Source organism: Dermacentor andersoni, chromosome 5 (genome assembly GCF_023375885.2).
Source record: "Dermacentor andersoni chromosome 5, qqDerAnde1_hic_scaffold, whole genome shotgun sequence".
Taxonomy (NCBI): Eukaryota; Metazoa; Arthropoda; class Arachnida; order Ixodida; family Ixodidae; genus Dermacentor; species Dermacentor andersoni.
The window spans coordinates 76,576,798-76,602,679 of NC_092818.1; the positions used below are offsets into that span (position 1 = coordinate 76,576,798).

The 25,882-nt window shown below is 44.2% G+C and overlaps 1 protein-coding gene across 1 annotated transcript in view; it reads left to right on the forward strand.

Annotated features, from left to right (window-relative positions):
* The window catches only part of LOC126530796 (uncharacterized), a 581,130-nt gene that overhangs the window by 203,024 nt on the left and 352,224 nt on the right, over positions 1 to 25,882 (forward strand). Inside the window, exon 4 of the mRNA XM_055070478.1 lies at positions 2,743 to 2,815. Within this exon, the coding sequence (XP_054926453.1) occupies positions 2,743 to 2,815 (73 nt within the window). The remainder of the gene's footprint in view (positions 1 to 2,742; positions 2,816 to 25,882) is intronic.

Here is a 25,882-nt window from a genome sequence, read left to right on the forward strand (position 1 = left end):
GTGACGACGATGATGATGGTGGTGACTCATCAATAGAAGTTTCCGTGTTTTTGTGTTCCAAGCACAGGGACCAACATTTGCTTGCGCTGACGGTGCATCGTTGGACGTTTTAGTTATTCGCATCATAGCCGAAGGTCTGTGCTGGCTCGTCGAGGGTGGGACCGAGCAACCATAGCGTTCTTTACTCTCAACAGAGGCAGTAAATAACGTCAGCCAAAGAACTCGTCACGCACACGCTTTCATACATCTCAGTCATTTGCTGTGGCCAACATGGAAAAGCAATATAATGCGTATTTCCAAGGACTTGTATTACCAGTCTCTTAAATGTAAGACAGAAAAAATGGCTATGAAGAGATAGTAGCTCTACTTAAAACGCGCAGCTCGAAATGTGTCCTGCCAGTAGCGTGTGCCTTATTAAAGGCGTACAACCTGCTTGAATCCATCAAGGGCATAGACCTTTCGATAAGAGCGATAGTTAGAATAAAAGAAGACGCCGAAGCGATCCGACCATAGCGTGCAAACGTCGTATCTTTTCGCGAGTTGAAAGGAATTTTAAAAAAAAAAGCGATTCATCACTCTCGCCAACAAGTCCGCCATCAAGGTGACCGATCGTTTTTGCGGGGGTCGCAAGTGGGCATTGATAAATTTTATACAAAGAATGCGTATTTTTCAATGTCTGCAGAACCTGATATATATGTACGGTGGTGCATCAGTAATAGCGGCACCGCGGAGGGCTTGTCCAAATCGCACGCAGAGCTCGGCACGGTCATTGATTGGTGAGTTTAAGCTCTCAAGGCAATGCGCATAGGCTGTTAGTCTCAATGCCGCCTAGGGAGATCGGATTAATTCGGACATAGGACTAAGCATATCGGACCATCTGTCCTCAGTTATCATAAATGTCCATGAATATAAATCCTCACGAGCACTACACACTTTACGCCTGTCAGAATATACTAGCTGTCTCAGCTAACTTCAGGCAGAATTTAAAATTATGCCGATGCACTCCAAGACTGCACGACTAAATACGTGTTGCAGACTACTGGATGGAGCAAGTCACGCTGTGTTCTTATTCTGCTTAATTTAATAATTAGTCAAGATTAATTAACCAACTTCCGAAGCAACGAACTTAGGCAGAAAAATTCAATTAGAAAGTTGTAGAGCGGTCTGCGAAACGTCCGATTAAACAGTTTCTAACTTTCTATCTCTAAGTATTAGTTGTTTTCCGCTTCCTGCAGATGCCCGCGAAATACAACAAAAAGTACCACGTGACGTGCTCGCTTGCACGCCGTGATTGGAGTGATCCCAAGCGTTGCGCGTACAAACGAACGTAGCATTCAGCATGGTGTACCGTCGCTTAGAAGGCGACAGGGCAGCGAGCCAGGCGTTGGCTGTGCGATTTACGCCAGCAACCGTTATCGCTTGCGCTGCGATAACTGTTGCCCTGTCGCCTTTTAAGCGCCAGCGCACCCTGCTGAATGCTGCGTTCGTTTGTACGCGCAACGTTTGGGAGCACACTTGAGAACGGATGCTTGAGAGCAGCACGATACCACTGCGCAAGCGGTCCATCAGGTGGCTTTTTTCATATTTTGCGGGATTTCCTTGCAATCCGGAAAAAAAGGACTACGTGAGATGCATGCTCACGTAAAACTCTTCCTTGGGCTAGTTGGTTCATGCTTGAATGAGTAAAGGCAAAGCGCAAAAGACCAGGACTTAAGAAGGACACAAACGCCGGTCCTGTCGTTTGTGTCCTTCTTCAGTCCTGGTCTTTTGCACCTTGCCTTCACTCATTCAAGTGAGATGTATTGTACATGTAAGAATTCGATCGCTGGTTTCTGATGGTACTCTACAAATCTGGATAACATACTTGTGCTCCTCAGTCAATAATTAAAAAATTCGTAATTACACTTAATTAGTGATGAGGAAACCAAAAAGTTGCCAGAGTTACTATATGCTATTGCGAATTTTATACGTTCGGTTCAATTCGCTTCCGACGCGCCTTTCATTTTTAAATTCTTGGCTCAAGTTACGAGGGACACTCTATAGCTGGCGCGGTCACTGTAGAACCAAAATCGGAAATTTGCGTTCAGCATCAGAGTGCCACAAAGAAACGGCCAATTATCTATCGCAGCAACGCACCGTGATTTGCGGAGAAGCACGGACATTTAATTCACGTGGATGATGCTCCGCTCGTCATGCTGTCTGAAATTTTAGGTTTCAGATCGGGACCTAGCAGAGCATTTCCTTCAACATTCGTGAATGGCAAAAACCTCGCGCCTCTTCCCTTCCACGCACCGCTTATACGTGGTGGGCCCGACCACAGTTGTCAGCGCCGCTTTCCAGGGACTGTCGATGCCTCTTCGCGGCAGTCCATAGATCACCCGCCGCGGCCACGGTCCACCCGGTCGACTCGTTCGGGCATTCGTTTGACTTTCGCCCCGCCAGCGTTCAAGCTGTGCACTGCCCCGTCCACGCTTCTTTCGTTGCCCTTGTAATTACCGCTGGCGCTTCACCTGTACAGACAGTCGTAGGAGAAAGAAAAAAAAAACAAGATGCTCACAATCTCAGAACTGGTCCCCGGCTGTCGTGTTTGCTTTCCTATGTGTGTGTGTGTGTGTGTTAATGTTTCCTGTCTGTTCTTGTCAGTGGCGCCGAAAGCTTCTGCTTTCGGGCTGCAATCTGAGCTCAGCGGGTCGCTTGATCTTCTGCTTTGTGTTATTTGTTTCTTCTTTTTCTGCGAACCAGGAAAGTAGTCCCAGCAAAGAAAGAATCCGGCCCAAGTTCAGCTCACGGGTGGTCACCGTCGGCGAAGACGAAGGTATGTGTCCGAGCCTTTATTCTTGCGACATTAACGAGGACGGCCTTGTTCGAACGGGGCATGCATGTAGAAATGGTACGAAATGGTACGCGCGGAGCCTGCGGCTTAATAAACACTTGGTTGTCGCTCGTGTTGTTGCTGCAGTGTGTGTGTGCGTGCGTGCGTGCGTGCGTGCGTTTTCCTTTGCTGTCAAGCGGACATTACACGCGAAGCACAAATGGTGTTTTGCTCATACCCATCCGCATGCTGCATGCGACCCTGTCTCCGTTGGGGTTGCGTACAGTGTCGAGGAAGTGCTGACGCCGTGGGCTGATGACCATCATTAGCGCCCCGTCCTCATTATTTTCTCTTCCTCGTCGTAACAAAAACGAACCCGTGACAGACGACAACAACAACGAGTCAAACGTTAAATGGCCATTGACGTATTTGAAGAAAAACCTATAGCTTTATTTAGTATCCGGATACGTCGTTAAATGCTGTGTGGAGTGCAATTTCTGACTCCGCGCCGAGCCTTTGGGTACAAAATGCTGGCCCGCTGCAGTGTCGCTTGCTCAGCATAGCACGTTGAACGTATAATGATTTTTGTCTCTTTAATTGTCTCGCATGTCTGTAATAAGTGCCAGCAGTGCAGGGAGTGTTCAGTGTATCTCAAACTTGCATATCGTATTCGTACAGCTACAATTAAACGCATGCAAAACTAAAGAGGCGAGCAGATACCGCCCTTTGTAACTTCAGTGGCGGAACTTCAAACCAGCTGACAGTTTTCAGCACACACAGCTTACAAACCTTATAGGCAACCGCCTTTTACCGCCCAGCTTGAACGTCATCATTAATTAAAAATATACCCACGTGTTCAATTTCAACCGTCGTCTGGCACACCTAATTGCATCAATGCTTCTCAACGCAATAAGCATCAAATTAAGCCTTTTCTCTTTTTTTTTTGTATCTGAAACTACCGCATAGTTTTTCTTTATTCATTCAGAGATGCCACATTCAGGGCTTTCTTTGGTGGCTATATTTTTTGTATTCAGACGTAAATGCTCTTGTTTTCTTTTTTTTAAGTTGACTTATGCTTTCATAAAATCGTCTAGCTTTATTATCATATTTATTGTGGTCGACATTTACCTGCAGGGTTTCCTGTCTGTCTACAATATGCAGTGTTTACTGTTTATGGTAATATGGTGTAACCATTGATTACATCTGGTATTTGTGTTAAATTGCTTTAAGGATAAAAAGTGTTGGGACGATGCCACAGGGACTCATATGCGTTCGCTTCGCGTTCTGTTTGTGTGACATGTGTTACGGGGTCAAAACGGGGCGATAAACTGTATTATAGCCACGTCATACCACTGTAAGGTGATTAAGTGTCGCATTTTCTATTCACAGAACTCACTAAGTTGTTTAATTATGTACTAACGCTTTCAGGCTGATATAGGTATATTATTTTGATCCATATCGCCACCAATCTAAACATTAGTGACGGCGAATGTATTTTCGAACATTTAATGAAGCCTAAATGGTACCTGTTATGCGCTTAATTCGTGTCATTCCTATAAAAAATCACTGTTATTTGTACTAAAAATATTTTAGAGTAACACTCTTTTTTAATTTTAATGTCTATAAAATACTGCCGGTCAGCACATGTCCAAGCAGAAGAGGGGAACGTATTACCAGATGAGAATACATAGAATATAAACAATGCAGTTGTAACAAGACTAAATGCTTGACCAGCAGTACGAGAAAATGAAATCCAGAACCACAGTAATACAGAGCTTCAGTACAGTTTTAACGTTTTACAGTTTACACACCGGGTGTTAGAAGCACGGATTTTCGGGAAGTGAAATTCAGTGAAAGATCGACCTTCGAAAGAAAGAATACGTATACGTATTAGTACGCGCATATGCCCCTGGCATATTCACGCTTCTCGGTTAAAATTTAATTTCACAAAATAAGTTTTAGTAACATTTCTCGATGTTTCGTTGCATTTTCCGAAAGCTGGGAAATGCTAGATAGTGCTGCGTTAGCCTTAATTAATCACAACACTGAAATATTGCATCCTGCTTGCTTCCTAAAGTACCTGTTTATTATACCGCTTTTTGTCTTTTTCGTTGTTTGCATGGACCTTTTTCGAAAAAAAAAAAAAGAATGCGGTGTATTTATTTTTACTTTTGTGTTAAAAGAACCGGGGTTTATATTATTTAAGGCATAAATATGGAGTTGTCTTTCTCTTCCAGTTGCTCATATTTTATGGTATATACTATATATTATGTATTATATATATTCTTATATATATATTGAACGCAAGTACAACGTTCTTGTCCTATTTGACTGTGTTTTCCAAACGCTTGAAAATAGGACTTCCTGATTTGTATTTTTGATGGAAGAGCATTGTTGCTTATTGAAACTCTTTGTCTGAGCCAATTTTTGCACATCACTCAACTCTAGTTCGTTCTTACGGTATCTCTAAAAACGAACCTCCATTCCATTATCTAACATATTTGATAAATTATGCGTTGTGCCAATCGCTCAGAAAAAAAGTATCGTTACTTTCCAGCTCCGAGCTATCACCGGGCGCAGTCTTCACGGAGGTTGGGCGATACATATGCGTGAACAGTATGCAAATACCGTTCCCTTTGTATGGTAATTATCGCGTGCCAGCCAGATATAGATAGTCGAGTGCCAAAATTTCTTCGTCTTCAGCGCATTTGTCGCGAGCGATTATAGTTGTGACTGCCATTAGTGTATGTCATGATCTCTTTAGCATGAAAGAAGCAGCGTAATGAAATAAACCGATCATGTGTGCGTCTAGTGCAGAATTCTTAAATATTGCTAGTATTCCAATAACAACTATAACCTCCAGGTACTTAGTTCCTATTGCCAGCTATTGTCAGGCTACTACGCGTCATCACACAAAAAGAAGAATCTTACGCAGTCAGCAAATCAGAATCGCTGTATTTGTATATCTGATTCATCATATACAGCAGACCGACATAATTAATTTAGTCAAATTGATGCCGGGTTCAAATAGTATGGGCCACAGTACGAAATACTAACATATCCGAAAGCTGATGAATTGCGTCGCATAATATAGATACTTTTTAAACTGAAGCATGGTTTGTGATAGTTTGTTATTCTATAGCGTTTTTTTTAAGTGTAACTACAAGTTCCAAGCGTCATCAGAAGTTCAGTACTAGCCATACAATGCATATCAACATTGAATAAGCCACTCTGTAAAGCAAAACGAGAAAGCGAGGACATAAGATATGAAATGACAGCTAGATCGAACGTGTATCTGTTGAATAAATTATTATCACTTTAGCGAAATGGTATAATCCATAAGATCATTAGGTGGTCCAGATGTTCAATGACATTTCAAATGAAGATGCGAAGACGTACGTTGGGCGACCGCCGATCGTGGACCGCTTTTATTCACCCGGAGTCTCTGCAGCCGCGTGTGATAGGATCGCTGCCCCGCAGGTGGCATAACTCGCCGCCCAATAAGAGCCAGAAAGAGGAGGTGCAACAAGATTTATATCAAGAGCGTACATAATAAATGCATTGATGTGTTTTCACTTGCGAAAACACTCTGCACCCCTTATAAGGTTTACTGCTTTATGATTCTCTGTTGCGGCAGTCTTCATAGCTTAAATGTCATACAAAACTTCGATATGAAGTTTGTAAGCTACATCGAAAACGAATAAAGGACTCGCGTGCATACGTTCGCATACGTTCTCCTCCTTGTTTTAATGATATGATTGGCAAGCTATTTTTTAACAACCCTTAGAACAGCGAACATAACGCACAGGGACATTAATATTGCCGCGTTGCTTGGAGGGTGATAGCTTTCAATTAGCTATATTGATGCTATCATGTCATTCATTTCGCGAGAGCTGCGACTGCTTTGCTTGAGCCTTTGTGAGCGCTGTCGATACCTACAGAGAAAGCTTAAAATTTGTGGGTTGGGTCTGTCACTATCAGTTCGCAGGGATGCAGCTAACACTCCTGTATATTCTTGAACCAGCGCCAAGCCTTGTGACTGCTATGGACTGTACGATCGCTCGTGTTTATATAAGAGATAGATTACAGCGGTGTGCTTCGATTCGACGACCGCCTATCGTTCTCGCCACAACTCTTGTGACTTAAGCGTCTTAGGGTACAAGTTCGCCCACCGAAAAGTTAGTTTCTTCTGATTCATCAGTCCTGGATATTGTTTCTGCGTGCTTACCGACACTCCATATCAGATCTTTAGCTATACCTGCGTTAAAATATATCTGTCGTCGAGCCAATAAACGAAAATTTTCTGCAGGGAAAAAATTTTTCCTTAGGTAGTATAACTGGCAATTCGTTATTAATAACCGGTAATATCGTCTTTAAGGTATCGCAAGGCTGGACAGTGACACTTTATTTCAACCAATGAATCGAAGCAAGCTGTATCACATGATTAGTTCTTCTTTGGACCGATAGCATAAATGACTAATCACCAGCCTAATGCAAATAATTACTGGCAATACTGTATAATTACTATTATTAGTTATGGAAACATAGAAGCACACAAAGGAATCAGGGAGGGAGCAAGCTGACAACTGCCACCGAGAGGGGCACAACGCCTGCCAACTCTTTCGGGAGGAGGGAATGAAAAGAGGAGAAGCTGTTACAGTAAAGAATACAAATTATTTACATACACAATAACTGAATGAGTAAACACATTTTTTGCACAACGAGATAAACCAGGTAGTTCTCAGAAATGAAAGCAACTAACTGAAGTACAGAAAATAAAGACACTATACGAAAGAAAAAGAGTTTAACAGGAATGGATCAAGACAATGCTTGGTTGGAGAGGAAGCAGTGATTACATATTACGTCGCAGTTTGTTGCAAGCTATATTTCTAAGTGTAAGTCATTTTGTGCCTGAGAAATTCAGTTAACCTTTCATCGTAAATACATTGAAAATACATTGAAGCAAGCAGGAAGAGTCACGTTGAAACTGCTTGCATGTCTCCTGTTTAGCGATGGAAGGTGTAGATGATACGAGCTAGAGCCGCATTAGTGTTTTATATCTTGTTTACTGGGCAGGCCATTGTGTAGCACATTGTGCAGCCCTGTGAAGTGGCAAATGACCGCACACGTAATTTCCCGAAAACAACGCATGTATTACTGAGACGGTGCAACTGGGATTGGCAGAGCACGCGAGTCCTTTATTCAGACTGGCAGCATCATAGGGTAGTCGGGGTCTATTTACATAGAAAGCGCAATGAGTCCGCATAAAGGCTTGAATAAATTGCCCTAATTGTGTCTTCTTTGTGAACAATTATGTGTGTACATTGCGCACGAAGATAGTCTTCGATAAAGATGTGTGATGCCTTACGCAGCCTTGGTTTAAATACGCGTGCTTACCGACGCACATGCTCCGCTTCGCAGTCTTTCGAACGAATATAGTGCTCAGCACATGGACACTTTGAGCATGTCAGGTACACTTTGCATCTACAGGGCGGGTGCGCTCTTCGGAAGGGCAGGGTCTGTCCTGGTTCTCCTTAAGTCTTTAAGTGAAGCATCAGCGACGCAGTGGCTGAAAACAATGGCAGCGTTTCTTCATCCTCAGAAGGAAGTTTTGAGGGAATTTCATATGTGCACTGCTTATCAAAAGTTATTCGCTTCTCGACTTTTGCTGAACGCTAATTATCGAGATATTAAGAACTAAATACTGTTGAAGGACATGCAGAAATGCAACCACTTCGGATTCGTGCCCTGAATATCTAGCGGCTTTTATTGGGCGACATTTAGAAAAAGCATAAGTTCTTCGTTTGCCACGAGGATGTTAGTGAAGAAGACATGTTGCTCAACTGCTTCCTTTAGAAACATGATGAGCCACAAAACTGGCCATTCCTCATGTGTGGAAGCATCGGATAAGCTGCCGTGGAAGTAATATTACACACATATAACCCGCGTGCGAAGCATCTTTTATGGTAACAGTAAACGTATTCGGAAATGGCAACAACTGCTTCTACGGGTAAAGAAAATTTTAAATGCCACCCCAAGGACGTCACCTATGGCTTGAAGAGGATATACTTTCTGCGGAGATGACTAAATTCCTTAGCCACTCCATATTTACTGCAAAACTGTGCATCATCACAGCACAGGAAATTTCTGCCCCGTCTGCTTCCTAATTCAGCTGATCGGTCGAACGAGTTCCAGTCTGTTCACTAGAGTATTGTGATCTCTGCTCAATACAGTCAATATCACAAACGCAATATCCGAAGCGCTACTAAGTGGATCGAACGAACCGGAATTAGTGAATACCACCGTTATACTCGTTGGTGCGTGCCAGTGAGCCCAGGAATGGGTGGGACCGAAAGGCTGGCCTCGTCCCTAAATGCTACCGATCACACAGCTGCCGCCAGGGCATTCGACTGAAAGGCCCGCTATTCCGGAGCATCCCCCGCTGAGATCGAATTCAAAAGAGGATCGCCACTGCACTGAACGCGGTGAAAAGGATTGTCGACGGCAGAGTGCCCGGTCGGGGCGAGCGTATATGTCACCACTGGGGTCGTCCTCAGCTTGGACTTCGGGTTTTTCTGTATAGATTTTTTTCGTCTAGTTCTCAGCTCTGCCAAAGGCGCGATCGTTGTTCCACTACATTCGGGCCGCTGTGAGCGATGATTCGATCGTGGCTCTCTCGACCAGCCTCCTTTCCTCCCGCCCTTCTCATTCTGTCTCACTATAACTGGGTTTCGATTTTTTTCGTGGTTCTCTTTTTAGCCTAACGCGCTGTAGACTAAGCATCATTGCAGAGAAGCCACCGCGCACTGCGACCGAGTGTCGTCGCTGTAGTGCGAACGAGCGTAGCATTTCGACACGCACGGCGCACTGGCATACTATATGGAGCGAATGACGCTGCAAAATGACTGAACTATAGCGACTTTGACATGAAACCGAGCAAAAAACTGTATACTGTGCTCTGATCTGTGAAAGTGGTGTGCAAGCAAACGCAACTTTTTTGTGTGTCCACCCATGCAGGTTAAGAATATCTTATTCAATGGCACTGGTACAATATATATATTCGATACTGGCACAAAGAATTGTAATAGTAGAAGCGCAGTTTCTTTTTGGATTTGCCTTGAAGTTCAAGAGTGGAACTCAAGGAATCAACAAGAGGCATCCGCATATATTCTTGTTCTTCTTGCCTTGTGTCCTTTTTTTTATTATTGATATGATATAAGGAGATGTTGGCGCACAGTTTAAGGCGCCGGCTACTCCTCGTCTCTTGAGTGGTTCCGTCATACATGCTGTACAGGGTTCAAGGTGACATATCAAATAGTCTTTTCACACAAGCACCAGGACTTATCACGCAACGTTTCCACAGGAAGACTATGACGTAAGGAACACATGGTACATACAACATACAATGTAAATGTCTCCACACTTATGTAGATGAAAGTCTCAAAAGTACAAAAGATAGTGTCGCCTAATAACACATTGTCTAGTCAGCGGGTGGTACATACATCGTGTAAATGCATTATCACATACAGTCACAACAGAACAATCAACATAACATAATTCACAAACAGATGGATATATACAGTGACAATGAAATGAAGGGAAAAATGAAAGCGCCAATAACGTCCAGCAATGCCGCTGTCTTCAAGAAAAGTCTTTAGTGCTTTTAAAACACTCTTCTGTAAGGCCGTTGTTGGCCAAGGGCCCAAAAGTTTCCTTAAACTGAAAGGTCTGCGGTCTAATTTAATTAGCGCTGATTTAAGTCGGCTTCTTGGTGTGTCGTGATGTGGGCAATCTAGAAGGAGGTGATATGTATCTTCGTCTACAAATCCACAATCACATTCGGGAGTTTCCGCACGGCCAATTCTGTGTAGGAAATGCTTTGTGTAGGCAGTGCCTAGCCTTAATCGATGAATAAGGGTTTCCATAGTTCTATCTAATGACAATGAAAACTTGAATTCAATAAATGGATCAATATGATATAAGTCCGAGCTCTTAGAATTCTGGTCAAACGAAGTGTTTCTAGAGATTTTGAGAGATGTTGTCCTTATAATGCAGCGTAATTCATCCATTGATATTGGGAGCGGAGCCGTATCATCTTTGAGGTGCGCTTGTCGTGCTGCTTCATCGGCTGCTGTGTTGCCAGGAATGTCGCAATGCCCTGGTATCCACTGGAATGCTATTGAATGTTTCGCTTCGCTTGCCTTTGTGAGGTTTTTAAGTGTTTCCTATATTATACTGTCACTGAATGTCTTCCCCTTTGTGTTGCACAGTGATGTTAGAGCCGCCTGTGAATCGCTGAAAATTACCCATTTTTGCGCATCTCTTACTGACAATATAAATTTTATGGCACATAGGATTGCGAACAGTTCAGCCGTTGTGGACGAAGTCGCACGAGATAACTTAAATGATTCTTGTTTGTTGAGGTGCGGTATAATGAATGATGAAGTTGAAGAGGTTGCTGTACTGGAGCCATCTGTATAGACGTGTGTGTATCCTGAATACCGCATATATATCTGGTACAGCGCTAGTTGCTGAGCAGCTCGAATGAACATGTCTCTTTTGCTGAATATCCCATCTACTGAAAATTCGATTTTTGGAACTGTAAGCAGCCATGAAGAATATTCGATGTCTGAGTTCCAAAATTCATTTCTTGGCAATATGTGAAGATTTTCTTGAATTTCTACATGAACATAACTTCTATATCGTTTCATTATGTCTAGAGCCAATGGGTGGTTCTTATGGTGGATTTGAAGACGGAAATAATGCCGGCATGTTTCTGTAGTTCGCATAACTGGAAATGGTGATTGGCGAGCCTCAGCTATTGCAAGAGAACTAGAAGTCGATCGTGGAACTCCTAGGCATAGGCGTAGTCCTCTAGCTAAAGGTCTTTGAAGTCGCTCTTCTGACGTGTGGGAAAGTCCGTGTAAGATGGGCGCGGAATACTCAACTTTTTGTCGTATTAATGCATTGTGAACAGTCAGCATGGACGTTACTGATCCGCCCCATGATGTGCCTGCAAGTCTGCAAAGTACAGTCACTATGGCATTGACCTCGTTTTCGAGTTTCTTTATGTGGGGTGCCCAGGATAGCTGCCTATCAAGTATTATGCCTAGAAATCGAGGCTGTGTGACAATCATTAGAGATTGTCCTTCCAGATTAAGAGTGAAATTTTTTAACTGCCTTCGAGTGAAGGGCAATACAGCTGTCTTTGCGTGTGATAGTACCATTCCTCTCTCTCTCAAAAATTTGTTGATTATATTTATGCCGTCTTGCAATGCCATTTGAAGTAGATGAGCATTAGACCCAGATGTCCAAATACACACATCATCTGCATACAGTGAAAACTTTAACTGTGATGGCAGCCTTCTTGTTAAATCAGCCATGACGTAGTTAAAAAGGAAGGGGCTGAGTACGCTTCCCTGTGGTACTCCCTGTGGTACTCCCTGTGGTACTCCCTGTGGTACTCCCTGTTTGACAACATGTTCAGCACTCTTTCCTTCACCCGTCTGAACAAATATTTTGCGACCTGATAGAAATTCAGACATCCATCGCAAGGACCTGCCAGACAGACCAAGTTCCAACATGCTTAGCAGAACATGAACGTGACTAACGGTGTCAAATGCCCTCTTGATGTCTAGGAATACTGCTATAGTCATGTTCCCACGTGCACGCTCATGGTCCACACAGGTTACTATATCTAATATTGCATCCATTGTGCATCTATGTTTTCTAAAACCTACTAAGTAGTTGGACAGCACATTCGTTTCATTACACCACCATTGAAGTCGCGCGTCAATCATTTTCTCCATTACTTTGCATAAACAACTTTTCAAACTAACAGGGCGGAAGGATTCAAGGCATAAGGGCGTCTTACCAGGTTTTAAAATTGGTATGATTCGAGCGACTTTCCAAGAGTCAGGTACAGTTTCCTCTATCCATAAGTTATTATAGATGTCTAAGAGAACATTTGTACCTGTCGGTCCGATGTTTCTTAGCATATTGTACGTAATGCCGTCCGGCCCAGCAGCGGACTTTTGGCGACATGATGCAATTGCACATTGAAGCTCGCTTAATGTGAAAGTATGATCTAATTGAGGGTGTTGGGCCCAGTAGCAAGCAGTAATTTTTCGCTTAGCCAACACTACTGAAATATCAAATTCTGCACATTGCGATGAAAAAGCAGGTCTGGAAATAAGCTCACAAAATTCATCTGCAACTATTATTTCACACGTGTCCCGAGCTACAGCGAGAGCACGAAATGGGAAGCTCTGTGTTACAGGTCCGTTTAAAGAACGAATTACTAGAAAAATTCGTGGGACAGCCTTGTGAGGAGACAGCGTGCCGCAGAAATCGCGGCAGCGCAGTTTGCGTAAATTTTCCATTCGTCTGCGCATTACATTGTGTATTTTCTGAGCGTTTCTGTATGCTTCTAAACTTCCGCTCCGTCGGTAAGCTCTTCCGGATCGACGTCAGATGGCTCTTAGGTGTTCATATTCTCCGTCAACTGCAGCATAATCTTTTGGAATTCGGACCTTCTTTGTGCATATGTTCATATTGTCCTGCAAAAATTCTGTAAATTTTTCCACTGTTGCATGTTTATTAATTTGATCCGTTAGGCGGTACCGAAAAGCTTGCCAGTTGGTTAGTCTGCTGTAACGCCTGATATCACAGTGCATGCTAGGGTGGTAAACAAGGATGGGAAAATGATCACTTCCGCGCGTTTCAATATCTGTTGTCCGTCCCACACCATTCACTAGATCATGTGAACACAGGGTAACATCTATGCAGCTTGAGTAATTATATCCACGAAGGAATATTGGCGACCCATCGTTTAAAACAGTCAAGTTGCATTTATCTATGGCGCACTCAATAACGTTACCCCGCGCATCACAATGATCACTGCCCCAGATGGAGTTGTGTGCATTGAAGTCGCCACATATAAATACATTAGAATGAGCTAATTTGAAGATATCCACTAGCGCTTCTACTGAAATCCGGTTTGAAGGTTGTAGATATAGATTAATCACTGTTATACAGAGCTTGCCAAAGGATACCTTACATGCGATGAATTCCGTGAAGTCTGAATCACTGGACTGAATTTGATAAGATGGTAGGTCCTTTCTGACGCACAGGAGCACTCTGCTAACAGCACCTTGACGAGAAGTCTTGTATATCACATAATTTGAGAGGCGAAAGTCGTCATTGAGTCCCGCCTCTTGAATGCAAAGTATTGGGAAGTTGTATTGCACAAGCAGTTTACGAAAGTCAGCACACTTCCTTCGAAGACTGTTGGCATTCCACTGAAATATGGAGACATTTTTGTAGCGGTTATTCATGCTCTGCCTGCCGCAGTTTCGGCCCGGATTGTTCACACAATAGTGCTTCTAGAGACAACAAGGCTTTCACTTCTGGTAGGTGGTTTGCTTCCGGCAGAGCAGACAGTATTGCCTTAAGAGCTGCGAAAAGCATTTGCAAAATCAGTTGTGTCACCGATGCTGTGGTATGGTCGCTCTTAGCTGGTGTTACTTCTGCAGTAGATGAGTAAGGTCGCTGAGAGAAATGTGTGCGAGTACTGGAGCTTTCTTGTGTATTACTTTCTGCCTGTTGTCGTCTGGGTTTCCGTAGCACTGATGCATAAGACTGGGCACTTGACTGTGATCCTCTTGATTGGTCTCTTGATTGCACTGTTGGTTGTTCTCTAGAGGAGGAATAGCTTGTTGATGCTCTTGGCTGTGGTGGTTCCGGTGCCCGCTGAGGTGGGTGATCTGGCACTGGATGAACAATCTCAAGGTTTGGGGCGGGTTCATTGCGTCGTGGTTGTCTTCCATGGATTAGTTCATGTCGACGCATTTGTGCCGCTGCTTTTTTCTGAGGGCAGCCTGAGAAGGAGGCGGCATGGTTCCCCGCACAGTTTGCACATTTAGGTTGAAGAAGTGACTTGCACTCCTTCTGGTCATGATCTTCTGAGCAGATTTTGCATCGACGTGTGCTACGGCAGGTTTTCGTCATGTGCCCAAATCTCTGGCAGTTATAACAGCGAAGTGCTGGTCCTAGGTATTCCTCGACAGGGTGACTGGTGAAACCCAAGTAAATTCTTCCTGGAATAGGGCGATCGTCTCTGAAAATCTGAATTACCTTGTGAAGTGGACGTGACTGTACTGCTCCATCTTCTTGCCGGGAATATCTGTCTGCGTGCCGATATAACTCCTGCGTCTTTCAAGAAGTCTACGAGTTGTTCGTCTGTATACTGCAGAGGCACATGTTTTACTTTCCCAACGTTTCGCGTGTATGACTCGGGGATGAAGGGCTTGACTTCCAGGCCGTCTACACTTGAGAGCATCAAAAGGCGTTTCGCCGACGCTAAGGAAGCAACGCTGACACTGAAGCTTCCATCTCTGTTCGTCCTGAAAGACTGTACTTTTTCTTTGGCAGCGGAAACTATTTCGGCAGACACTCGGTTTGGATTTACTTGCCAAAAAGTAGTACCTTCACTTGTTGGGCGAAAGACAACCGGAATGCCTTCGGCTCGCTTTTTCTTGTACGTGACCAAAGTAAATGGTGCATCGTCATCCATCTCTTCTTCATCACTTAGCTCATAATTCGATGTTGTGTCATCGTACTTGCTGTCTTCTAGGCGAGGCTTCTTGCTCTCGGCTTCACCGTCAGCCATTATTCCTGAATTCGCTGAAGTTGATTCCGAGTTGTGGAGAACCAAACGTGCCGGCTTTATGAAGCTTTGTGACGCTTGCAAGGCCCCAGGCTTTTCACTACGGCCCGTAGCATCATTCATATGGCTTGTTACGTTTGGACGAGCATAAGGCTCGTGACGATGTTCTCGGCTTCCGACCACCGTAGCGGCAGGGTAATAGCCAGGTCCTCAAAAAAGAAATGTCGTACCTGTAAGGCGCCTGGCTCGTTGAATCTTCGCCCGACGTCTTGTTAATCAATCGTCGTCAATGGTAACCGTAAATGTCCAAAAACCAGAGAACTCAGAGCACCGCACAAAAATAGCGACCGAACAGATACACTTCTTCTCCTTCGCCTTGTGTCCTTTTAATGGTTCGACTCGTAGCTCTTTACACGCGTCCATTTCAAACTCTTGGTGTCATTATACTGAATAACAGCATAAAATATGATATCGCGACTAATGCAGCTATGTTTTCGCAATTCTGCGACCTTCTTGACTATTATTCATTTGCTTGGCAGCTAAGAGACAGTGCGAATGGTAGAACGAAGAAGATGAGGCAAAACGAAGGAAAGAGGGAAATAGGGCTCAATCGTATGCCTAAGGGTTTGAGGAAACTTTGTCACGATTAAGGAGACGTTTTCGTGAGAGAGCAGTCAAGTCGAAACGATGGCAATGTTCAGACATGCTCGAGGCTCGAGAGTTCAGGGTTAGGACACACCATAGTTATGACGCAGTAAGTGTTTATGCAGAGTTCGCAATATATTCAGCTCGCGGTGCTTTCCAACGTCCCCTCTCTGTAGCGGCACTTAACCTGTTCAGAGCCCTGTGCAGGTCATGGCACGCAATTCGGCAAACAGTGCTTTAGAACAGGAATGCCAAATGTACAGTCAACAGCAAAAGTTTACGGCATGCGGCTTTCCCTTCAAATGTGAATTCCTGCGCTGTTGAGGCATGACACTTCGTATTTAGTGAATCACTGTGTAGGTGGCGAAGGCTACTACATGCTGGAACATTTAATTCGAGGCTGTGTGAACACGCTTCACGAGAATTCAGCTTCTTGGCAGATTCTGCGTCCCATAAACTTTTCGGTTGACTGTACATGCACTAAAGACTTGCTCGTTCTTTTCATGCCCATGTATGGCTCATTTAAGATTCTGAGCTTTGCGACCAAGAATATTCGGTTGTATTCCTAGGTGCCCGGCGCTACATACCAACCATTTGCACATCAATAGTCACTGCTGTCGAAGTAACGTTTTTGAGAAATGCTTCCCGAAATATATACTTTGACGCGGAAGCAATACCCTTCGAGAGGAAGATCGGTTCATCAACCTGGGAACTCGAAGAACAGTACATGGTTCAGGCAATTACTACAATTCGTGGTTCAATCTATACTCCTTGTTATGCTCAAGCATTTTTAGCATCCATTCAAGAATGTCCCTGTCTCATTGCTGTGGAGACTTCATTTTTCTGTGCGGGAAATAGAAGTAGAGCCCTAAGCAATGCATGTCAAAATGCGATGAATTGAACAGCTACAACTGTTTGTTGTTTTTGGCTTCATGCGTCTCTGTGAAATTATTATGCGACTACTTTTCTGTTTTTAGTTATCTAATTTCTTGTGTTTCTGCAATATGTAGCAGATCCTGCATATGAATGTTATGAGACCAAAACGGGGTGTACAAGAATGAGTTTACCCCCGGTGCTCTTGCTTACTCTTTATTTCCTTTCGTACATATGTTGTACGTCATTCACCAATGTCCGTAATAAGTTCAGTTGAATTTTTGCAACCTTGAATAACGTGCAGCCTTTGAGGAATATGTGGCAACAGCTTTTTACATCTACATTTAAAAAAACACACACACAAATAGGAACGTGGGAGCCACAGCAATCAATTCGTAATGGCGGTGTTAACATTTCCTTGGTGCACAGAAAAGTGTGCTTTCACTATAGCACTCTGCTGGATCGGTTAGGTCGTCCATTCCTGGAATATAAAAGATGCGAGCAAACTCTTCGGTCGTCGGGGTGCACGTATTGCCGATTAAGAATGGAACTGGCTCCGGTCCCGTCATTGCAAATTAGCAAGTGCGAGCTATTGCTATCTACGACCTATATCTTCAAGAGAAGACACGATGTCGTTGCGTGAGAGTTGGGTCAGGCATATTTTGTCTGAAAATGAGATGCTTGACACACAAGCCGGCCGTCTTTGGTGCTCCATATTTATGAGGCGAGGTTTTAGAGCGCAGTACGTTCCTCATCTGGTGCCCTTTTATTGGTGTCCTCTGCCCATGTGCTGGAGGAGCTCTTAACGTCGGAAGCTTAGAGAGCACTGGTTCCAAGAGAAAAGATATGATTTCCTGCACAATTTTTGGTTTGAAGCCATAAAACTGTTAAACAATGGCTGGACAAGATAAGACTAAACCCGGCGCGATTGTTCATGCAACGGTATGGTCTTTGACGATAAGTCCTCTTGTTCCGGGCCCAGGCATCCCGTGTTTGCGCACTATCGGTCAAGCCTCCATCTCCTTGTAATCCATTTGTCTTGTTTGGAGTAAAACACTGTGTTAGGTCTGTAATACGCAGGTTACACAAAATGCAACTTACGCTGAGTATCCAGCTTCTTACGCGTATGACCCACATATATTCCATGATTTTTTCGAAATAAGCCAGCTTGTGGAGCACGCCTGTGTAGGTGTACCTTAATTGTGAACTTGCTGATTTCTGTACTTCTCTGTACTACTAATAATAAAAAAGTACGCCCTCGACAACTCACTTACGATTTTTTTTTTATTCTTGCGTATATTTTAACAACTTCCTCCAGTGCTCGTCTTGAAGCAAACTCGATTGTAAGCGCTCAATTTTTGTATGGTGATATTGTGTCAGTTTTTATCGCGAAATTATTAACGGATCTAAGCGACAGAAGCGTCAATTGGCTTCCACCGATTACAGCATAACGTCGCACGGGTCCTCAATCAACGTGCCCCTTTTTGTGCAGTCGCCTTTGGAAGAACAAGCTCACCTACCGGCGAGAGTGGTGGATGCTATAGCAATAAGTTCACAGCGACTGGTAATCGTTAACGGGAGAATAATAACGCCATTATGACCTGGGGGCCAAATGATGTCGTTTCGGTCGGAACTTGAGTGCGCAAAAGAAAAAGAAAAAAAAAAAAGAAACGCTCAGACCCACCAATGCAAATGTGATGCTCGTAATTATATAACACCATTTTCTCGCTTATGTTTGTTTTTTTCTAACTAAAGGCGAAGCGGCGAATAGTGTTAGCTATAGAAAGACCCTGAAGTGTTTTTTTTTTTATATATATATAAGAGGAAAGAAATACAACTGAGCACTGATTGGTACTGATCCGGTTAACGACTGATTTGTTTTCTTGATTCCTTGCACCAGTAGGTATTCAAAGCTATAATTTCGAGTTTTCTTGCTTTTATTTGTCTAGCTGCAGGGATCTGCAGTATCAAAGGTAGAAAAAAAAAAGACTGGGTTTTCGGCACAAGCATGACGAGGTTATTGCCTGCTTTCGAGCTGTTAAGCGGACTGAGTGGCACTCAGATGGTTTTTTTTTCCTTTTATCGTTATGTCACCGAGCATACAGTAGTTGAACGACACCAGGGCCGGTATAGTGATGTGCGCCCGCAAAAGCACGTGAACAAGCATTCATTCTTCCCCTTGAGCCAAACGTTTGCAATGATAATTTTGCGACTATGTGCACGTAAGAACAGGCAAGAAAAAAAAACTGCTTTCCTGCATCAACGAATAGTTTCTCCGAAAGTTCTATGTCAGCAGTGATCCTTTGTTCGATAAACGGAACTGCACGTCTTTTTTGTTCTTCTTAATTGCTCCTTTCTGTCGTTCACGTTGTTGCAAGCAAATTTAATACTTCTGACGCTCCAATTTATCGCGCCTGAAGCTTATTTTCGTTGAATTTCAAAGCTGACCAGCCAAGAAAGCTTTTGCGACAATGTCTGACACCTACATACCTCCAATAACAACAGGATCTCGCTATGCAGGTAACGCTGATTGTTGCTATTGGCGGACTTCGCGCGTGTGTTAGTTTCATTTCATTTCCTTAAAGGCCCCATTGAAGGGGTATTACATAAGGGGTGCGTATATACATACATAAAAGGTAGAAGGCCATATATTTTAGTTGCACTCATGTTTAAAAATTATGGGGTTTTACGTGCCAAAACCATTTTCTGATTATGAGGCACGCCGTAGGGGTGGACTCCGGAAATTTCGACTACCTGCGATTCTTTAACGTGCACCTAAATCTAAGTACACGGGTGTTTTCGCATTTCGCTCCCATCGAAATGCGGCCGCCGTGGCCGGGATTCGATTCTGCGACCTCGTGCTCAGCAGCCCAACACCATAGCCACTGAGCAACCACGGCGGGTTGCACTCATGTTCACGACCGTGGGCCATTACTTAAGTTCCGCTAAGCGCTCGCTGTCGTATACTCTAGAACGATATAAGGCTCTGCAAAAGCTGGGTGGCTAGGTCGGGTGAAGAATTTATGGAGAATAAAATGTATGTAAAAAATATATAAAAACTGGAATAAAGATTGTGCTTTCGTGGCGAGCTTCTAGTTTTACGCGTGGGTCATTGCTGACGCCAGTTGCCTTGTTTCTCACGAGCACCCCGCGGCGTTTCAAAACACTAAAGAAGCAAACCCGGCGTGGCATCCACGAGAAGCGCGTACCATGTTTGCACGGTTGCAAGAGGGCACAGTACCCAAGAGACCCATTCCATTAAGTTGCAGAAAGAGGCAACGATGCCATCACAGTTATTGAATGTGCATTTGTGCTTAGAGGACGAGAGAAGGAAGCCAGAATGACTTGCAAGTGGCCCGGAAGCCGTGATAGCGATGTATGACTGCCTCCGCTCACGGGACGGTATACATCGAAGTCAAAGTTCAATTATTGTAGTTTTAAGAATTAGTCTAGTACGAGAATCGGTGTGCTAAATGTAATGGGCGTTTACTTGTTGATAATGGTTCCTGCTCTTCTCACTGTGTTCATTGAATCTCTAGCAGCTGTATGCCAACACATTTTATCTCTCTCGCTCTCTTTCGTATTCCCTTTCAGTTAGTATTCGCCATGAAGCATACGACCTGAGCACACATGAGCTGAGTATCTTTATATAGCAGAGAACTTACAGAAAGAAGCACTTGATCGCACCTCGTGTTATTTGTCTACTTTCCTATGAAGCAAGTATTATATTGGTTCATAGCCAAGGAGGTGCTGTTCATCCTCGAATGTGATGGACGCGCTGTTTCATGGTTATCTATTCCCCCTTTCTTTTTAGGCCGTATGTTGTGTCCGGTGCTTAATATTCTTAATTAACGTGCAGAGCAACGTTTTCAGAGCATCATAACAGTAAGGAGACCAGCCTGCGATCAATAGCAATCTGCGTTAGGAGGCCTATGTGCCGCCAAGGTGGCAACTGGAATACCTCACGAAGTGCATCCAACATCGGGAAAACACGGCACACAGATGCCTTCCCTGGCGGCGCTTCTGTTCTCGTTAAGCTGGCAGGGATTGCAACCGCCGCGTCCTACCGCCCCATCTGTGCTTGCTGCATGGACGCGCACCGTCAGAAGCGATGTTGCCTCATGCGTGACCTCGAGTCACGCGAGCCCGGCGCACTGACCACACCCACCGAGGCCTTATCTGCCCGCTGCTCGTCTATCATCCTCTGTCTGATCGAAAAAACCTGTGCGTGCTCAAAGCTGCGCCGAGGCGCGCTTTATTCGGCCGTCACATCTCCACAGATTGCACGGATTAGAATTTGCGCCTCGAATGGTCGACGATAAAATTTGCCTCTAATTTTATTACCTTGCTACCGCGTTTCTTTTTTCATCACGCATGCGTTCCCCGTTTATGAATGACCCTGAGGTCGCTGAAGGCAACAAGTGAACCTCCTTTTCCCGAGTAAACAGGGTAAAGGGAATGCGACTTCCGGAGCATGCGAGCTCACATTGCACATATAACTACACAGCGGCAGGGTTAATCACGACTGATGTCGTCTTACTCTCATACGCTGGAGAACAGAGAAAGGAAAGTAAATAAACTAGACAGGGGGAATTTGCATGTTCTGCAGTGCCTAACAGGGGGTGACTCAGCCCGGTTGACTTTAGAAACCGCACGAGCGCTCTTTGTGGTTTTCTGGTGTAGCGATGTGCAAGGCCTGGGCCCCAAGATTTTGCTCTCAGAAGAAGGTCTTCTGTGGTTTTACATATTTTCTTATCGGCACATGAACGTACGAGAACGGCTACCCCCCAAAAAATAATAATACTGAGGACGAACACTACATGTGTGGTGTTATTCGTCGTTGCCCTGTTCGGGCGCTGCTTGCAGTGGAGAACTGCCAATTTGCCCTATTCACCATCCTTCTTCCATTCAGCTGGCTAGGGCTGTTCTGAAAGGCAAGTGGCAGATCTTCAAAAACAGGGCTGTCATATAGTATATAGACGTCTTGGTGGTCCGCTGTTAAAGTTCGTCCCTGCTGTCTAAGTTCTAGATGGTCATGTCGGCAAGAAACAATTGCACTTCGGTTTGCTCAGGCAAGAAGGTGGTCGGACTTTCACGTATTTTGATGCAGTAAACTTTATCGGAAAATTAGTTGATTGTTCCCTGCTCCATCTAAAGTTATGCAATGCAAAGCTATTCCATTTTACGCACTCTTGCGCCACGTCAGTTCCTTTTACGACAAAGACGATGATGGAACAGGACCAAAGTATAGACCCCCCCTCCTTAAGCAACGCACCGTACATGAAGGGTGGAGGGAAGCAATACTCGCTCGGCTTGTTCGATTAAAAACATGCTTGACGTTATAGACATTATTAAACCATGGTCCAAAAAGAAGGCGATGCATATTGTCACGTGGTAGTGAGGCGCCAAGAACCCAGCAGAAAAACTCTGAATGGCGAAACTAACTCTTCATTGGGTGAACATGTGCCCAGAAAAACAGGCTGCAGTCAAAAAAGCGACGCTAGAGGCGAACACTGTCGGCGATCGTCAAAAATATGATCAGCGGGTCAAGCGCCTCGTGGCTTTTACATGCATATGAATCATCGAATGTTCCGGAGTAATCGCTGGCGCCCGTGTGTCTTCCAGATTGCAATACACAATTCATGTCGCGCATACAATTACATTACAGCAAGTTCGGTGGCAACAGACAGTGGATAAAACCATCGATAACGTTCCAGAAAATTCCGATGCATGCAGGCGCGTCCTGCGCTGAGCGATAACATTTTTTAGGCGGTGAAAAGCGGTCACCCGAGAAAGATAAACAATTACACGTGTTACTATAATGGTGATAAGTAGAAATGAAGATAACCGTTATGACCAGCTCTCACAATATGTTGACTCTTAAAAGTAATAGCTATGAATAAAACAAAACCTAATGCCCAACGCAAACACAAACACAAAAAGCGTAATTGAACAAAACACTCGCCCTTGCACACCTGAGCAAACGTGTTCACGAATAACTGACCCTATAATATTTTGCGTAGCTTAATGTCGCAGCTGCTAGCCTGATGAGTATCGTTATGTCACTTAAAGGTAATTCGAAGTACAGGCAGTGCCATCCTGTTGCTGTGGCAGCAATGAAGTTGGTCGTGCATGTTAGACATTCTGACATCAAGTAGGTGCAAAGAGACAGAAATATAGGCACCGGTAAGTGCGTGGGGTATCATAAGAATGTTAATCCCATTAACAAGGAAGTGATCTGATGCCTCGTTATTAGAGCAATATGCATGGCGGGTGCAACCTTGTGGTATACGAAAGCCGGCAGAGCATTTGCGGTTACACTGTACTTGAGGCGTCACGTTGCTTCAAAAGATATACTTTTGTTGCAGGCGAATGTCGTGGGCACGTTCGTGACATCAATATCGGGACACGAATAACGGTGGCACCTAAGGAGATGAAAATTCGACGAACGTCACGGTCGCGGTTCACAATGCCTACGCCAAATCTTCCAAGAACATGTGACGCGAGAAATCGCCGTTGCGGTCACCTGCCGCTTGGCTACAGAAGATTCCAACTGCGATAGCATCGGCGTTGAGTGCTCGCCCCCAAGCCCTGATAAGCCGCTCTAAAGACGATCACATGCTCCGCATGCCAACTCTGGTGGCAGCTTTCTACACTTATGCACTACTTTCAAAAATGGCGTAGGCAAGGATGTCGCTAGCTGGCGTATCAAGCGGAGATATCGGAAACGATCTGCGTCTCGGTGCTTAACTTCGCATATGTCCAGGTGGGTGCTAAGCTGGAATACGCAGCCGTAGGCAAAAGAGACTGTAGCTGGTAAGTGCTGAAAGTGGCGTTGCTAAATAAATAAAAAATGAAAAAGAAAACCTCAGCGGGGAAAAAAGGACCCGACGTTCAAGTCTTTAAAAAACAAGCCTAAACGACATGAAATGTAAACCAATCACGTTCAACTAGCTTTAGGTACGCACATTATTCTTCTGTTTTGTAGATAAGCGTTTGCAATTAAAGAGGACTGTGCGGCTCTTTATTTTCATTGCTTGAAACATTTATTTCTCCAAAAATGATTTGAATGCACAGTGCATACAGTGTCCGTGCTTTGTATATACGTAGGATGCTTAGCCGTTGCCATAGCGGTGCGTACAGCGGATAGCGTAATAACACTTGTGCCATTACCTCATATCCCGAGCAGGCAACATGCGCATGGAGATCCCGTGTACCCACGTTAAAGCACGAAACACACGTGTTCCACGAAATACTTGGGCATAAGTCTAGCGGGACTCACGCACAAGACAACATAAGCTTAGTACAAGTTGCTCATGCAACTTAGGTTTAGGTGCACGTTAAAAAAAAAAGACCAGCTGGTCTAGATTAATACGGAGTTCCCATCTAAAGGCGTCTCACCTAGTCAGATTGTGGCTCTGGCATTGAAAAGCCTAGAATCATATTTTTTTATCTCAGTTGCTTCTCATTATTTTCCAACTCCTCTCAACAGCCACGTTCCCGACAGGTTGTTAGAAGGATAAATACAGGTGTTTCAAATACTCATTTAAATGCCGGAAAAAAAGCACCACGCAGGAGTTACGTTGCCACAGAAAACTTAATCGAGGAGTCTCTGAACCGCTTTACAACATTACGAAACGTACTTTGCCATAAAGTGAGTATTGAAATGTTTCACAAACTATCTTAATTAACTAATTTAGTGAAGTATAAAGATATCCCGTTGAGTGCCACGGGACGCCAAACTATATGTCATTGGTTGTACCCAGCTGCTGCTTAGCGCCTTGTTTTAACTCTTGACTCAAGTTACGAGAATCACTTGCTATTATTTTTCTTACTTAGGCGATGTTAGCCTGTATTTTGACCCGCGTACGTTGTTTACTTTTTGCTTGAAACTGTTTTTCACTTGATTATTACTGTTATGAAGTCATCGCTCTGCGCATGACGCTCCTACCGTGTCCGTAATTTCTTTAACGTCATCGTTAAATCTATAGCGAAAAATACTAGTCTAATGAGATGGCGCACGTTTCCAATAGCCTTGCATGCCTTCGAATGTACGTGAGCTGCCGTGATCATTCGGGAATGGAAAGTGAGGCACATGTTCATTAACGGGCTAAATTGGCCGGTAGAATTATCTATAGATTTGACGAACGCCGACTGTAATCACCGCTATCGTTGGGATTTGATTGTTTCTTGTCTTCCGGGACATTTTAACTGCTTTCAGTGAGTCTGCAAGGGTCGCCATGGCAACGTAAAAAGAAAGGGACATAGGACACTTGCGGGACGTTGAGGGAAACGCGTCGCTTTTTGCTTGTATTTCCGAGCTTAACCTCGACACGTCAAATTCATGGACGAATCGAAGAACATTTTCTGAGATCCCCATGACTTGGAGTCCGTCGATGATGCCTGTATGAAGCACAGAGTCGTATGCTTTGTCAAGGTCCATAAATATGGCTAGTGTCGAAAGGCCTTCGACGCGATGGTGCTCGATGTGGCTTTGTGCGCCAAGACACCGTCCTGGGCACACAACTGTGGACTAAATCCGGTCATACGCGATGGCAGTCGCCTTCCTTGCTCAAATTTGATACCCGTGATGTTAGCGATAATGGCCGATGTGAGGCAGGTTTCGCAGGATCCTTTCCATACTTGAGCACTGGCACAACCCATGCTGTCTTCCATGTTTCTGGGATCTCTCCTGTGATCCAAACGCGATTAAATGTGACCACAAGGACTCGTCTTCGCTCGTATGGCAGATTTGTCCGTATCTGATTGCTGATCAAATCGGGACCCACAGCACAGCATCTTCTTAATTTGCTAAGCGCCAAATCCAGCTCACGAAAGGTGGCGTATCCATCGTACGGAATGATTGAGATGACAGAGGGGTTGAC